Here is an 18,305-nt window from a genome sequence, read left to right on the forward strand (position 1 = left end):
TACTTTAGTATTGCTGCTCAGGTCATACCGTTCGAAATGGTAATACCATCAAAACTTTAATTAAACATTGGTTACGGACGAGTTGATTGATCTCAAAATTCAAACATCACATACAATGTACTGGTAACAAAAAATACAAATCTGTAACAGTGCAATTTAAATACATAAACGCATCGGTTCTGCGTTGAGTCCAAGAATTTGGTGTTGCTGCAGCTGACCATGAATAACTATACTTACACTTTGTACATTTTAATTTTTGAAAATATACGAATAGTTTAGTACTGTGTTTATTCTGAAAGAAAAAACTTGTCAAAATGTCTGCCTTTCACAAATCTGCAGTCAACGTGGATGCGTATAAATAAAAACGGTCATCGCCCTCCACTCTAACAACATTTAAATTTTGTCAGTTTAGATTTACGTGTGCTACAAAACTGCTGAATTATAATGCTCCTAGATCTACGCGTGGGTACAGGGAGTAACTTCCATCGACACGATTATTTTTGCTGACCGACTCTTTTGAGTGGCATATGCACAAAGTGTCAGACAGAAAACCACCACTTATTCCATACAATGCCAATAAACTGCTTCTTTCAAGAGGTTTATAGCACCCATGAGTAGATTTGTTGCTCGATAGAAATGTCTATAATGTTTTATCGTCATCATCATCATACAAAGTATGAAATTAAAAACCAGTGCGTATACCTTAGTTTGTGTACTCCTCAAGAGTATACATGTACTGGAATAGAATGCTAATTAGATACCCATAATGATGATGATAAGCGTACACTTATTCCTATTTCCTGCCTCTGTGAATAGAGCTACACTGAATCTATCATGTGCTCTGCAGCAAACACATCCAAGCACTTGCATTAGTCCTTGTCCATGACAACCTGTAATGTCTTCCACAATGTCTCTGCAGTTGGTTTTCCTCGTTTCGTGGACATTGGAGTTCTCATATTTCAGCCATTTCATCATTTTGGGGGAAAGACATCTCAGCACGGTCCTATTCCTAAATGTTTCTTCAATTTGTGGAACCGTTCTCTGACGTAGTAGTAGAATTCGTAGTCGTATTTCAGTCGTTCCCTCATTATTTCCGCTGCCTTAGAAGATGGCTCCTTTTTGAAGGCAGTTTTTGAATTTGACGCAAACTCTCCTGTGAAGTGAAGAAAAGAGTAAAGAGAAGAATGTCAAAGAGATTCCCGAAATCCCAATTCAATGACCCAAAACAGTGATGTCAAATCTTCATCTTTTATAGAGTGAACATAACAAACTACCTGATGGAATAAGAAAAACGTACGGAACTGGTCAGAATTAACCGTTGTATACCTTTTTCCCATTTCCCAGCTTCAGTTGTCGGCAGAGAAAGCAGTTGGCAGAACCTATGACACGATCATGTTTTTAACATAACATTTCTTGCAGCCACTTTTCTATGCTTAAAGAGATTTTTTTTCTGAGCCAAGGCAGAGCATAAAAAATGATAACATATTCAAAATGTCTGCTTTGGACAAGAAATGTAAAATAAAGAAATGAAAAATGGGGAAAAATATGGATAGTCTTATGAACTTGCATTAATTTTTTTAAGTAGCATTCACTAGAGGGCGCTAGTCAAATTGAGAGCATGTTATGCTTTACTTTTCTCTTCTTGTCGTGTCTCTTATTCCATTAACGCCCTCTAGTGATGGGTACTAAAATGTTGAAGTTCATAGCACTTTCCCTGAATAATATGTATAATTATATTTCCCTTCATTTAGATTTTCGGTCTTCCTAGGACGAGGAAACAAGAAATGCTCTTGAAATCATGCTTTGGGTTTTTCCTCTGTGATAGAAAGTTTTCACAGTGGGGTGATCCTTGAGCATGGAACTCGATAGCATCGCTAGAATGAAACGCATTTTGTCTATCGCGTTGTTAAAATAAACGAAGAAATGATGGTCTAGGAAAACTAAAAGATGATACTAAATGCTGGTCAGTATTTTGTCAACTCTTTTCTATACAACAATAATCACGGTGTACCGCTTTCCGTCTTCTTCCGACAGTTCGTACGAAATGAAGAGATTTATTTCGAAATGAGCTAAATGCAATTTTCAAACATTTAAAAGTAAGTGCGCCATCACATAGAGAAAGATTTAACCTTTCCAGTAAAACCTCACTTGTGACATAGCATTCGTTATTCCGAAGGTCCATACACCCGAAAATGAAATGAGGTTCGTAATTCCGAAGGTTCGTTTGTACACACCTCCTTTTCAATGGATTAACGAATTACATTTAGACATACCAGGGAGTGATTGTTTGATGGACTATTCCCTTGTTGGTGGTGTTGTGTTTGGTGCTGATGTTGTTGTTGAATAATATTCACTTTAAAGGCAGACGATTGTCATCCCTAATGGTACGTAAACTCCGAACGACCGAAGTTTGTGCATGCAATTGCGCAATGCCAGACTCGGTGCTATATCCATAAACGTGTGGGACAATGCTGCCAATGAGACACGTGTGTGTATGTGCGTGTGTGTGTACGCATCATACACAAACATTGTGACCGCGAGCTGCGGTGATTGGAGGAGAGAGGCCAGAAGACGAGTGGCTCTTTTGGCCTCTCTTCATGCGCATGCGCACTGAGAATGTGCGTCCATTCGGAAGCTCTCGTGGCTCGCTCGGACAGCCATTTTGGGCCAGGAGATGTGTAGCACAGAGCTCTTGTAGTCTAGAGTTTTGTTCGCTAACCCATTGAGCCAGCGCTATTCTCATTCGAGGTCACTACATTTGATACAGAATGGGGGAGGCAGCGTGTTGCGTTCGTCTCCGTGCCGCACAAACCACTCGCCACGATTGTATGCCTTTAAACCATATTAGTCCATGGGCCAAGACCCGAAAAATGGGTTGTTGGTACCATCTGAGGTGGCACAACCTTTTTGGTGTCAGTTTGTTTGTCGGGCATAGATATGCTTATCAAGCTATGATAGCATTTCCAAATGAGTAGCTTAGTCATAATAAATGAATTTTTAACCAATTTTGTCTCGTATTTATATCCCTATACTTCTGAATCGAAACTAAACCGCTATACAAAGAAGAGCACTGCCTTCTGTATGTCCACAGGTGTTCTGTTGTAAACGCGGTGCGCTTAGTCTTTATTCAAGGCAGCGAAGGGAATATCCAAAGGGTTATGATGTCCACAGCTGTCACGCGGTGCGCTTAGTTCTTTATCTAGACCAATGTACCGTTATCGTATCTAAAGTTCCTCATAAAATGGATTATCCATACTGTTTTTATACTACCCTATCAACAAATACATCAGTTTTAAACAAAAATCACTCTGTTCATTTACAATATCATTCATTATAATGTATCGTAGTGTACCGTTACATTGTTTTTGCATTATCTTATATTGTTGGAGGGAAATAAAGCGACATTGGCGTGGTATCAGCGTTTTCACCGTAGCGTTTTCACCGGAAAATGATAAATGATTGAAAAATACGGTAAAATTCACTAGGAATTGCTTTTGTTGTTGTTGTTGTTTTTAGATAAAAGGATATACACTGTATCATACGCTTTGGATATTCCCTTCGCCGTCTAGAATAAAGACTAAGCGCTGTGGACATCATAACCTTTGGATATTCCCTTCGCTGCCTTGAATAAAGACTAAGCGCACCGCGTTTACAACAGAACACCTGTGAACATACCATAGAGCTGCATTTTACAGCTCTATGGAACATACAGAAGACAGTGCTCTTCTTTGTATGGCGGTTAGTTTCGATTCAGAAGTATAGGGATATAACAACGAGACCAAATTGGTTAAAAATTCATTTACTATGACTAAGCTACTCATTTGGAAATGCTATCATAGCTTGATAAGCATATCTATGCCCGACAAACAAAATGACACCAAAAAGGTTTTGCCACCTCAGATGGTACCAATATCTGGCCTGGCCCATGGACTATATTGTTTCAATGAAATATGTAGCCCGCAGATTGAGACTAACCTTTGTTCTTGAAATACTGTTCGCTGGTACCCCTGTACATCGTTGGTATCAGACGCTCCAGCACCCGTAACGAATCCTCGTACTCCTCCATGATACCAACAAAGAGGAAGTTATCCACGTTTCTTTTCGCCTGCTCCAGGGCAGTCTCCGGAGAACTGTAAAGACAATGGAATCCAAACGACTATCAAACTGAACAACTAAAGGCTGTGGTGAGTTGAATTGGATGGATAGGAATGGACAGAAACTCATGATAATTGACTATGGACAAACAAGACAGAACTGAATTTAGATGACTGGATTTGACATGGCTTAAACGGAACGGAATTGAACAGCATTGAATGAATAGAGTGCAAAGAAAATTCGATTGCAATTTGTAATTCTGAAAACGAAATAAAGTTGCGTTATTCCGAAGGTTCGTTTATCCGTAAATGAGATATCTATTTGGGCGTGTCCTCCTTCAATCATCTTCAAAATTTATAAAGACCATAACATTGATTTGATTTGATTTGATTTGATTTGATTTGATTTATTGGTTCCTGTATCATTGTTGTACATTCACACACATATACATGATTGTATACATAAAGAGTTTGTGCCATACATGTTTATGTATAAACATAAGTTGTTAACAAAGTATTTTTTTTTCATTATCTTTACAATGTACTGCAAAACGTATCAGCAATACAATGAATAATACAGAAGGGCTACATTCATACAAAATGTATACATAATGATAGACCCAAACCATTGTCTTCATCAATCTTTTGGGTCTGCGTCATTGCAAAGATGTATACTCTTACACACATTCTAGCGTTTCCTGTAGACATTTTTCATTCAATGATCTTCCTCAGAGCGCTTCACGGGGTCAAGGGTCAAGGGTCGAGGGTCACTTACTCGCACTTTTTCTCATAACCGCAAAAAGTGATAACATTCATGTGCAGATAGTACGGCCATGCGCAGTCGGCTTTGTTGTTCAGCACGCACTCGTCATAAGTCTGCGCAGGAAAGAGAAAGGGCAGGGTTTCATGCATTTCAGCAAATCGCAACATTGTCAAAAGCAAGGACAGCAGCATGATGGTGATGATGATGATGCTAATGATAATAGTCATAATTATAATGATAATACGAATAGACAGTGATAATGAACAGGATGATAAGCTATTACAGTAATATCTTATTTATAGCGTTTTGATGCTAAGTTCTGGAATTCTGAACGTGATACATAGTATTATCATTTATAGCAACGTGATATTATCATTATTGCGTAACAACTTGAATCGAATCACAAGCTGCACGGCAGGTGTTTTTCTTCGGAGTACCATAGTATGACACGACGCGTATCTATGACTATGAACCATATCAGCATGCAATGTTTTGTTTTGCTTTTAATGCTAGTAGCTGATCAGTGGGAATCAGTGGGAATGCTGGAGGATGATTGTTCCAATCCTTGTGGGATTCATTTAAGAGTACATTATATATCTATTGTTGTGTGAAAATTATTTGCTTCAGAATGGTCTCATATTCAATTAATGTGCAGTTTAATGTTTCCAGGTTAGCGTGCCTGGTCAGTGACGGGGCATTAATAATATATCTACAACAGTAGATATATAATGTACTCTTAAATGAATCCCACAAGGATTGGAACAATCATCCCTCAGCATTCCCACTGATTCCCTCTGATCGGTTACTCAACATCCCCTGTAAATCAACCGTGTGCCAAAGTCAATAAAAATGCGTCTTTCCTCCACTTTCAACTTGTTTTAAACTCAAATCCCACCATTTTGTAGGCCTATAGATCAATTCCACACACACACACACACACAGCTCTCCCTCCACGACAATCCCAACATCTTACTCAGCCAAATCCCTCCCCAATCAAACCCGCCCTATCCCACTCCCACCAAAACTCCTCTCAATAACTAGTACCTGTCTATAAACCAAAACTCCCCCAAGAACGAACCCCACCCCAGAACGACCCCCCCCCCCCCCATCAAACTCCTCCCCCAAAACAAATCCCTTCGCACAGAAACCCCTCCTCTGCCTGAATCCCCCCTCCCCAAATCCAACGCAACCCTCACCTTTCCAAATTCCTTCTCCACAATAGTCTTCTTCCCACACCTAAATAACTTCATTACCAGCCCCTTCCGATATGCCCCTCCCCTCACGGTCCTAGAACCAGCCCATTAATAAAATACATTCGCAGCCTTTTCCCCGCCTACTCTCATTAAGCCCGATCAATCATATTCGTCCATCCATATTTGTATGAATCTGCCCCATGGCGATCACACTGCAATGTAACCATTGTATAATACCTCATTGATCCCCGCCACGTCCGCCGATTGTGAAAGTCCTTTGTTGAGTTCGCTCGCTTTCATGTCAGCATCACCAAACCTCATAAAGTAATACCAGGACACGTGGCGAGAAAGTGGGTCCCGGATGATGCTGATGAAGACTGGATGCACTGCTGAGCTGAGAAGAAGAAGAAGAAGAAGAAGAAGAAGAAGAAGAAGAAGAAGAAGAAGAAGAAGAAGAAGAAGTTGAAACTGTAATTTTCTCCATCCGTCTCAGGTCTGGCAATCAATTTCAAACCCAGTGACCAATGGCGACTACATTATTCCATTCGTTTTTATCTCAATAATTGCTGACAAACGCAACTAATATCCAGTTACATCTTTTCCCATACCCCCTCACTTTCTTCTCCATAGTGCATATTTGAGTTCATTTGTTTTTGCTATGTTTTTGTCTGTTGCCATTCGTTTTTCATTTCTTTCCTGAATGTTCAAAAGGCGAACGCTCATATTCAACATGGAAATTATAGAAATGACACGGTATATTACATCAAACAGCCTTCCAACTTTGGAACCTGAAAGTAAAAATATAAGACAATTAACATAAAACTACCATTGGAGAAGAAAGAGAGAATGATTAAAAAAAAAAGAATCTGTTAAACATTTCTTATCTTGGCAAGTCCAACAATTGAAGGTTTTGATAAACGTTTAGGAATAAGTCGTCATAAACAACATCACGGTTTGAGTCAATCGCTATTTCACGTCAACACCTTTTACTGGGCGAGCATGGAGCTCCATGGGGCGAGTAAGTGGTCTGGGTTTTTTTTTTTCTTGCACAACGTTTCTGTGATGTTGAGGATTGGACAATAACATGCAGCGTTAATAGGAGTTTAACTTATCTTCTTTGTGTTATTTTCTTTTTAAAAACTTACCTTGAAGGAGGAAAGAAGCGAATATGTCCATGAAAAAGCGACCTTGGTGGAGATGCTTCAAAATTCTTATCCATCAACAGTTTCTGGACGAAGGACAAATGGACAAAAAATATCTCTGAGTCTAATATATATTGCTCTTTTGATCCCTTCTATGGAGATGTAAAAAGTTGTCGATCTTTGGGTATGAATTCGAGGTGCTGTTTAGTGTTTGTCACACTTCTCTGTTGCGCCCCAAATGCAGCTTGGATATGTTGGAAAAGCTTGCTAAGACCATTTGTAATGTAACACATGCATACTTCTCTCTCTCTCTCTCTCTCTCTCTCTCTCTCTCTTTGGGCGTATAAAGTATATTAAACCACGATCCGACCGGCATACTCATCAACGTTGCAATACCAGAATTTTTGTCAGTTTGGAAAAACAAAAACAAAACAGAAAAATCCTAGTAAGTTTCTCTTCACTTCAATTGATCGCTTTTACATGCAATATTTTGATGACATTGTGGACTCAAGGTAAATCAAGATATTCAATATTCATTTTACATGCCTACCTGTGCTACACATAATCTTCTGCCCCATAAAAGATGATAATAATTCCGTTCTTTTCAAGGAAAGAAAAAAAAACTTTCAAACTTTCAAACTTTCACCACACCCCTACTTCCACCCCTCGATCCCCTCGATCCCCTCGATCCCCTCACCATTTCAGCTGGGGAGTGCTTCTTGAGCAGGTATGGCAGAGTGATTATATCGCTGATGTTATTGGCTTCCTTCAGAGCCCAGGAGATCCAAACGAAGGTTCTACTCCCACATTTCGGTACGCTGACATAGAGCACTTGGCTTCCCTTCGATTAAAAAAAAAGATAAAAGATTAGCATGTTAACCCTGTCATAAAGTTCTGGGGGAGGCTCTGTTGCAAAGAAAAAGAGAGGAAGTAACCATGACAATAACAACAACAACAACAATGACAATAATGATAATGATAATGAAAATAGAAATGATGATAATGACACTACTACTTCTACTACTACTAGTAATAATAATGATAATAATAATAATAATAATAATAATAATAATAATAACAATGGTAATAATATCGACAGAATGAAAAATAGGTTAACATCTGAGTATATAGACAGATAAATGGATAAACAAACAAACAAAAATAATTAAATAAGAGATTATCAACCCTGAATTTTACTGCATAATTATACGTCTAAGAACGATTAGAAGGAACTTCTTACATAGATTCAATATACCGTATAATAATAAAAAAGTCGGCTACACAAGATGTTGCCAATATTTGACAGAGAAACATTAACCCCTGTATTGCCAATTTGAGAATCTTATGACTTACGGAAATAAGAGACTTTTGAAAAGTTTGCACAAATTTAAACAAATAATAATAACAAAAATTATAAATCTTACCATTTTGAAAGAGATATTTTCATTGCCTTTACAAAAGACTAGCAAAGTATACAGTACTAGTGAAAAGAAAATTCTCATAAAAAATACAATATCATGCCTCAGAAATGTGATTTCTCTTTCTGGTACTGAGCAGTTATAACAATCTCAGAAGGACATTTCTATTGTCAGCATAGGGTGTTTTTTTCAAAAAAAAAGATAGTTAAGGAAACACTGTCCTTCTCCCTTTATGAAAGCGATGACGTAACAAAAGAAGAATACCTTCAGCTCGAGAATGGGGTGACCATATACGGTGTTGTTTATTGTCGCTGCAAACTCCGGATCAACTGGGCAAGATAGGGTTCCTGAAAAAGAAGAAAGAAAACGCACACTCTCAGAGAGATTTGCATTCGCTTTTGTCTCTTGGCATATTTCGAGCACAAATATACAGTACAACTAATCATGCAATAACCATAGGGGCCTACTTCGTGTTCTACCACGGAGCTACTACATGGTTCTACAGAACAATATGAGGAGTTTTATCCCAAAAGGAGCTAACTCCCTTCTTCTTAAGTTGAGACATTTGTGATTAAATCTGCTTTGAAAAACACAGAAAATAAAGGAGGTTTTTTAATCATAACTTCTAGAATATTCCTTGTTATATGTCACAAGTGAGGTATTACTGAAAAGGTTTACTTTTGCTCTATCTGATGACGGACTTACTTTGAAATGCTTAGAAATGGCGCTTATCTCATTTTGCAATAAGCTCTTCATATGTTAAGTTATTTGTATGTGTTTTAGCTATTCCCTGATATTCTTCCTTAAGTTGGTTGGAGAGGCCCAAGGGCCATAGTGATTTTAATTGCTTTTTTTTTTTCAACATGGCACCTTGGAGAAGCACATCAGGGAAAGCCTGACTTCTTGTATCCATTGTATTATACAATGGATCAAGTCATATCTTCAAGATCGCACACAGAGGGTGATAATCAATGGGACCTGGTCACGTCCTAGTCCTATCAGCTGCGGAGTTCCGCAAGGATCCGTTGCCGGCCCCCTTCTTTTTCTCCTCTATACAGGTCCACTCACCAGAATCATCAATTGTCATCATGGAGTCAACTACGCTATGTATGCTGACGACACTCAAATTTACATAACTATGTCACCTGGCGATAGGATTGCTGCTGTTAATTCACTGAGAGAATGTCTCAACGACATCAAAACCTGGTCCACTGCCAACAGACTCCGTCTGAACGAAGACAAGTCTGAACTCATCCATTTCTCTTCACAGTTTAGGAGCACAGTTCCTCTACCAGATCTAACTACTCGGGATGGGATTATTAAGGTCTCTGACTGTGTTAGAGACCTTGGCTTTACTTTGGACAAACACTTAACTCTTAAACACCATATCACAAACATTTGTAAGTCTGCATCGTGGGGTATTTTCAAAATAGGGAAGATCAGGCGTCTGCTTGATCAATCATCAGCTGAGCGGCTCGTCCATGCCTTCGTCTCCTCCTATCTGGACTACTGCAACTCCCTCCTTGCCGGCCTCCCTCTTTCTCACATATCCCCTCTCCAACGTATCCAAAATTCAGCCGCTAGATTAGTCTCCCTTAGTAGGAGACATGACCATATATCTCCTGTTCTCCGCTCACTCCATTGGCTTCCAGTACATTCCCGTATTACTTTCAAGATCCTACTTCTGACGTACAAAATCACACGTAATCTTGCACCCATATATCTTCAAGACCTAGTCTCTCTCCGCTCCTCCTCTTCTGCCAGACCCCTCCGTTCATCTTCCTCTCTCCAATTACTTCATGGCCCACGTACAAAAACCCGTTATGGTGACCGAGCCTTCTCTTCCATTGCTCCCACTCTTTGGAATAAACTTCCTCTTTATATTCAGAATGCCTCATCTGTCGAATCATTTAAAATTCTTCTTAAAACTCACCTGTTTAATCAGCTGTAATATATATATATATATTTTTTTTTCTGGAGGCGCACACAGTTATCAATTATTGTACCATTGTATCACATGTATTTTTCTTTTCTTTTCTTTTCTTTCTTCTTCTTTTGTTACTGTTAACGTTAATTTTGTTAATGTTATTGTGTTTTCTGGTCTATTTGTATGAGTAGCAAAGTGCGCTTAGAAACGTCAGTATGAAGCGCCATATAAATGCAATTATTATTATTATTATTATACACTTGTTTTATTTGTCTGTCGGGTGTTTGATCATTCACTTGTATTGGCTTGCAAATTCCGAATAATGATGATAATAATAATGATAATAATAATAATAACAATAATAACAGCACAATGTTTCACTTCACATTGATTCAGTAATTGTGTGATTGTTGTTTTCATGGATTTTAAGTGGATTTTAATGCCAGGGATCAGACTGTGCGATAATTGGCAAGGTCAGGTCACGTGATCTATTTTTACGTTCATTCGCAGATACTGTAGTACATTGTGACGTCAATGTGACGACAAACGAGGTCCCCTCTCGACCGCAGCCACTAATTAAATGGAAGAACCGCGACGGTGTGTTTACGCACTTTGAAATGGTCACACACAATAAAACGAAGCGTCTCACCAATCGAAAGTGAATCTGCACACACTATTACTGTACAAAATTAAAACAAATCTTTTACGTCTGCCATTAAGGTGCTTGACAAGATGTGCGCAAACTTTCCTCTGCTAAGGGAATTTATTCTTCACAAAGTTGACTCAGCTAGCTTAAAGAATAGGCAGATTGTAGTGTCTGTAGATCCTTTGCCTACTTTCTTACAAGTCTTAGTGGAGCTTAGCATCAAAGGTCAACTACTTTAAAGGCCGCGCCTCATTTTGAGAACAGTTTACATATCTATTTTTCCCCTTCAGTGGGAATTGAATTCATGGTACCCTGATGTGTTGATCCAGTGTAAACTGTAGGCAGCAAGATTCGTTCCAATGGATTCTAATCTTATCTGAAGTCGGAAAAGAGTACACCGCCAATGATTAAACAACTTAGGAGTCAAGGAACAAGTGGAAAGTCCACGCAAGGTACTAAAGGGCACAGGTTTCAACAAAACACTTGAAGCCTTGATTTCTAGTTCATTTGTTTACTGTCACGTTGTGATCATTGTGGGATTTAGAGGTAGACCCAAGTTGAAATATCTTATAGTTAAACGAACTATAATGATAATGATTGCGAATAAATTTGATTCAGTTCAATAAAATCAAATTCAGTTGTATAAAGTTTAGTCATTGTAGCTGTTGTCAACAGGATGATAACGCCAATTCCCTTCTTTTCAATTTCTTTTATCCAATTCATCTGTAGAAATTAGGCTCCTTCAGGTTTAAGTATGAACCAAAGAATACCACATTAAGTTAAAAAGTGAAGTAATAAGTGCGCCACATTAAAAAAGAAGAAAGTAGATCCTTTATCCTTTTCTGGCCCCCTCCTTTCCCCCTCACATTGAAACCAGAAGGAGACCACATGGATATCCAAAAGACAAAGACGCTATTACGTGCTGATGTCTTACCGACATGCAGGCCTCTCTCTGCGACATCGCGGCCGACGACGGACTCGACATCGCCCGGTAGCAGCCTGCCGCTCCTCTCGACGCCGAGGAGCACCAAGAAGTACACGGCGCACGCGGAGGCGAGCGTAGCGACCACGAGGACGAAACGTCGTGCTTTGCGCATCCTTTCAAATCGCGGGAAAGAGTTCTCTCGACTCCCTCGCGCCGTCACTGATGTGTCGAACATTGGCGCCGGTGGCGCATTCCAGCGCTATTAAAGCGGCCACACGATGTCTGTATGTGACTGATACAATAGAGGCCTGTGCTCCTGATCTGCAAATTGGTGACGTCACAGACACACACATAAAAAAAAATGATACGAACAGACAACAAAGACATAAATCTTCCCTCCTGTCAGGGAGCCCCAAAAAGCGTCTCGGATGAGTGGTTTTCCATACAATTTCAGTTCACTAGATTCAACAAGTTATCAAACAAAATAAACAAAACAATCCAAAGAAAGAAAAAGAAGAAAAAGGGGGAACATTTTACTACGGCATACACATTGATGTGAATGTGGAAAGACGCTATCTTACGAGATGTCATATTTATGCTAAAGCTATACTATAGCACTCCAACCGGCAGTCAAGCAGGTTGTTATTTCTGATACAACCTGACCTTTCGAGGCATATCAATGTTTAAGCAGTCAAACAAAATGTATTTGCTGAATATCAGAGAGCCACCCTATTAAAGCTTGAAAAAAAAAAACCCACTAGTAAATACATGTATATAAGAACATAGTCACAGTTCATGCTCAACTAATGATTGAACGCGTCCCTCCAACTCTTTTACTGTAGGAGAAACAGCCAGGCGATACTGGTGTACACGAACCCTCAATAAGTAATCCCAGTTGAGAAAAAAGAACAATATACGTACTACCAAAGTCTTTGGTAGTGTGTAAAACTTAAACGAACAATTGAAAGAATCTGATTAATTAACATGCTTTAATCATGGACCATGCTAAAATAGTACGTTCAGATTTACCCATTTTAAATTTTCATACAGAGTGAGAGAAAGTGGCAAGAAAGAGGCAAGAAAGAAAAACTTAGAGGCCGACATCGAATTTATGACTCATAACAATATGATGAGTCGATATTATCGATATTATCGATGATACGGCGTCCTTTGTTTGGCTATAGTCTCCAAACGTCGTGCAATCCCTGCTGGAAAGAACACAGTGTGAACACAGTGTGAAACACGATGTGAAACACAGTGTGAACACAGTGTGAACAGTGTGAATTCTCTGCACACTAAATTCGAGCGTTTATTACATTGTGAACGCATTGTGATACATCAATTAACAGTGTAACACAGAACATTTTGTGAACACTCTGTGAAAAATCACACCACACTATGAAATCATCTTCACACAGTTAAAGGGGACCTCCGGATGATTTTCAGACTTTTACATTTGAACAGCTTTAAATCAGTTAAACTGAGTACAGAGTTTCAGAATTTACAGTGATTGGGATAAGGAATGAGAATGTTTTCAAAATTTATAACAAATTGCGATGAACAAGGATAATGACATGCCAGCCTCACCATAAGCATGATAAGAATGCATGAGTTGGGACTCCAGGAAGCAGAACAAAAGAAGAAGGCATGCATAGATTTTTCACAGGTGAACTTGTTGAGCAAGTGGTATTGTAAAGGAATTACACTGCTACATTTATGAAATATATGAGGCTCTGATGTCATCAACACTGTTCAGTGTAATTTGTTTAAGATTTTCAATTTATTGGTTTCTCAGCTCAAGGACCACAATAAATTCCACGAATCTATACATGGAGCTGTTGATTTATGTACTTCATGATGTGAAATTATGAAAATCGTCCGGAATGCCCCTTTAAATACGAGTGTTTTTCGCATGGTAGTCGATTACGTGAACGCATTGTGCATACACTGCGGGACACAGTGCTCTGTCCAGCAGAAGAATCTGTTAAATAGCAAAGCCTAGTTCCGGCACCCAGTGCGGTATAACGATGATATTCATTGGTTAAGAAAAGTAAACTTTGGACAAATTGCAGAATGATAGTTCATGTACCTGTGCTCCCTTTCCGCCATATTTTCACAAGGCTTTAGTTGTGGGATCTCTGATGGTATTAGGACAGAATGCACACTCTTGAGCCTAACGTGTTAATTGAGCAGCGTGAAAGCACCACCCGATAGCTCTTAGTGGGTTTCATAAAGTAAGATCACCATAGACAACAGGAAACTCCTTTTCTTTTCTTTTCTTTTCATTTTTTTTTTAAGTTAGGCCATTATTGGTCAACATTCCAACAGAAACCCTTTTCACGGCTGAAGACCACTTTCGAAGAATAAAGTAGGTTAGGCATAGGTTAGTATTGGGCAAGAAGTCCCACACATTATATCCAGCAATCTCTGACTGCACCCTATCCCCTCTTACATAATACATGTATATAGTTTGACACGCCCTCTTGTGTTTGTGTCACTTGAAAGAACTCATCTTTTCTTTTGATTTTACTGCGTAATAATGAAAGAATCTTAAGAATGCACGTCAAGTCGACGTACTCAAGGTGATTTTCCACAGGAATGTGTGAAACAGAATATCATGTTTGTATTCTAACCCACGTATAAATAAAAACACCGACACCGTTTCAAATTTTGCCAGAGTTGCTAATTATATTCCTCGGTGAAAAGAGGGAGCGGCAGCTGTCCATTAAGTTCTTGGGTGTAACTACTGAAAAAATTCCAGCAGGTGTATCAAACACCGTGACGGGGGGGGGGGGGGGGGGGGACATGTGAAATGACCATTCTACAATTGCATTCGTATATATTCTTGAGACTAACAAAATTTCCCAATAGTTTACAACCAATGCATGCTGTAGAACGTAGAATGTAGAATGCCACTGTCATATTACCCTGAATACAATATGCAAATTCGACTGGTAAATTTACCCCCCTAAAAAAAGAGTGTAATTAGATTCATAGGCAGCAATACAGTGTAGTATTCATCCCCTATCTACCGTATATTATTTTGCCTGAATTTTACTCATGAATATAAATATCATTCATACGATTTTCAAAGTGTAGGCCTACTTATTTTTTTAAACATTGCTATGATAATTTCCTCTAAGTGTTTTTTACTCATTCATTGAATGTCGAATTGGAATATTCATAAAACCTTGTACAAGAAGTTCAGATGATTTAGATTTACTTCCTGTTAAATAGAACCTCGGCACATCATGGACAATCATTTGCTATCTTTTTTTTTCACAAGATATTCATGGCATTCCAGTCTCACAATGCGCTGAAAATACAGCCGCTACAACTAGTCCTGGGTAATTCATCATACACAGGTATACTGTAGTAATACCAAAATATTACTTTAAACATTCAAGTCTCACTGTGCGAGTGCGTGTGGCCATTTCTTTTTTCTTAACCTTTGGTCTACCACTTTATTTTGGTCATGGCAGCAGACTTATATTTTACGTTATATCTCTGTGGGTACCCTAATCGGTACTTGAAACAAAGTATGACAGGTGTATCAATAGGCCAGCATGTTGTGTATGAATACAGCCCATGTATTTAATATTGCATACTCTTTTTAATTAAGTTTGAATAAAATAAAAAGAAAGTGAATGTACATGTATATCAAAACTAGCGCCAGGATACTGTACCCAACTCCATGGCACACAATGAGAGAGACATCTCCACTATATGAACGTTATACTGTTACACAAGAGTTTATGATTTATGTGGATTTTATCAATTCCTTTCAACTCTCTCCATAGTATATTACTTCAATTATCATGGTTGGGGCAAAGCACTTTCTACGACGAACCTGGCACTTGTTTTGATACCAGAATATAACATGATATTCTCTCACAACGCCTGAAGCGTATCAGGGCACCCCCCCCCCCCCCCGGACAATTACCCCGGGCTAAATACAGGTTTGTGATAAGGTTAGAGTAAAGATTAGGGTTAGGTTTAGGGTTAGAGTATGCACTATTAGGGATATGATTAGGCATTCATGATTAGGATTAGGGTTAGGGGAAGGGTCTGGGGTAATTGTCCAGGGGGTAATTGTGCTTGAACCGCCTGAAGTGATAGCTACCCGCCAGTAATGTGGCATACTTTTTGGAGGAGAATGATAAAGGATTATAATTATCGTGACGTACCTTTTATACTGGCCGGTGGGCCATGGAGCATTCCAGCGCAATAGCAACCGGTGACGCCACGGATAGTCCGGTAAAGTAGCACGGGAGGAAGTCGCAGTTCAGTAGCAGTGGGTTTAGAAGGGATGGCAAACAGGCATGTACATCAGCAGTGAAACAATTTCCTGCCTATACAGTTGTAGTGCACACACCGTTATAGGGACAGTGCATTTTCGTTAACACGTCGAAAGCCCTCAATACAGGGGCGTCTACCCCTACGATTCGCTTCGGCGAAAGCACTGGTAATAAGGCGCTGGTATCCCTTGTTTGATCTTCTCTTCAGTCCAAACAACATTACAATCGATCTCTATTCAGAATCGGGTCGCTGGTTTCTCTATCCCCCCTCCCTCCCTCACACAAGCATACACATTTTCTTTCTCTCTCCTCTCTCTCTCTCTCTCTCCCCCCCTCTCTCTCTCTCTCTCTCTCTCTCTCTCTTTGTCTCTCTATTCATCTCTTTATTTCTTTTCTGACAGGTGCTTTTTTCATTGGTTCCCCCCTTACCGAAGAATGGGGAGAAGTGTGGGCCAGATTTTCGGTTTGCTGTTAATGCTCAAACTATCAAGGTTTGGACGAACCTTGACTAGATTTAACAGAGTCTACATAAACGAAACGTTTGGAATGATTAAAATAAGAATCAAGCAATCCCTCTGAATGATTACTTTACTGAACATTTAATGTGACCATCACCATAGTATCTGCTATTCATGGTTTATTTTTCGAAACCTCAGACATTACTTTAAGGATCATCTATTATCGTTTTGGTTGAGACTTAACTTCAATTTTTTTTTTTTTTTTTTTTTTTTGGTGAGATAGTGAGAAACCTCTTATGAAATATGAAAGAGCATGTAATTCCAAGAGGGATTCGATGTTTATTTGATGTCGGAAAATTGGTTTTGAAATGCCCGAGATATCCAAAACAGAGCGAACCTAATGTGGGACTCACATTTTATCATGATCGTTTTGATCTACTTTGTTTTTGGCTGTTTCAGCTATTCCAAACCCGATTTTTATCAAATAAAGCCCAATTTTCATCTCCACCAATACTGTACCATCCCTTTAATCACGTGATCGTGTGAAGAGCATGCCTGATTGTATGATAAGAGAACTCAGTCACAAGCAGTGTGCGGTCGGTAAACTGTCTGTCGTGTATAAAGGAAGATAAAAAGTTTCCCCCTCAAACTATGGTAATAAATACTGATGATACACATTATATCCAAAGAAGAAAACCAATGAACCTGTTGTCCATGACCAGTCTATTTCTTCTTCCTTCACTTCCTCTTCCTCCTCCTCCTTCCACTTCTCCTCTTTATTCTCTTCTTCCTTCCGTTTTCGAGTTTCTATCGTTTTTCAATCTTCGTCCATTTCCAGTTCAAACAATATATGACATCTCACAGAAATTGTTTGATATTAAGTAATCATAAATGGTATATACCGTTATCATAGGATTATGGCATGCTAAAACATTTTCTTAAAATCGAATGCATGAATATAGGAACAAGGAGAAACTCTTAATCAAGCAACATGATTATATACACACTAATTATATATCCCAAGTTCCTCTCTAATACATAAGTAATCATTCTTAACATTATTTACACATGCCCATGAGAACGGAAACCAGAACCCAATTATCAATGTGTGATTGAGCGAAAACAGCAATATTAGTAAACCGCATTAGTGAAAATTTTAGAAAAATCGGATAACCGATGAATAAGTCATGAATGTTTAAAGTTTCGACGCATTTGTCGCTGGATAAAGAAACTTATACTACGCTTCATGACGTCATTATGGGCAATAGTAAAGACCAATCAACTTGGACCATTGAACCCTGCCCCCTTCCCCGCGGCCCCACAGCTCCCCATCCTGAAAATGATCAGGGGCCCCTATAGGTTGCTATTTACAATAAGGTGTATGCATTCCTCGTCGAAGTATAGTAATCACATTTCAGGTAAACTGCTATTACGGAAGGGA

At 39.0% G+C, this 18,305-nt stretch overlaps 1 protein-coding gene across 1 annotated transcript; it reads right to left on the reverse strand.

Moving 5' to 3' along the window:
- Window positions 1-742: 742 nt before the first annotated feature.
- Window positions 743-12,123, reverse strand: LOC139712429 (uronyl 2-sulfotransferase-like). Its single transcript, XM_071624251.1, has 8 exons — window positions 12,118-12,123; window positions 8,875-9,048; window positions 7,890-8,033; window positions 7,196-7,278; window positions 6,288-6,444; window positions 4,870-4,970; window positions 3,976-4,130; window positions 743-1,153 (listed from the first exon to the last, which is right to left on the reverse strand). Exons 1-8 carry the CDS (start codon window positions 12,121-12,123, stop codon window positions 993-995), a joined length of 981 nt encoding a protein of 326 aa, XP_071480352.1. The 3' UTR covers window positions 743-992.
- Between the last annotated feature and the right edge of the window lie 6,182 nt (window positions 12,124-18,305).

The sequence above is a fragment of the Diadema antillarum genome, unplaced genomic scaffold (genome assembly GCF_040938485.1).
Source record: "Diadema antillarum isolate AM-2024a unplaced genomic scaffold, OU_Dant_1.0 seq00001804_RagTag, whole genome shotgun sequence".
Classification (NCBI taxonomy): domain Eukaryota; kingdom Metazoa; phylum Echinodermata; class Echinoidea; order Diadematoida; family Diadematidae; genus Diadema; species Diadema antillarum.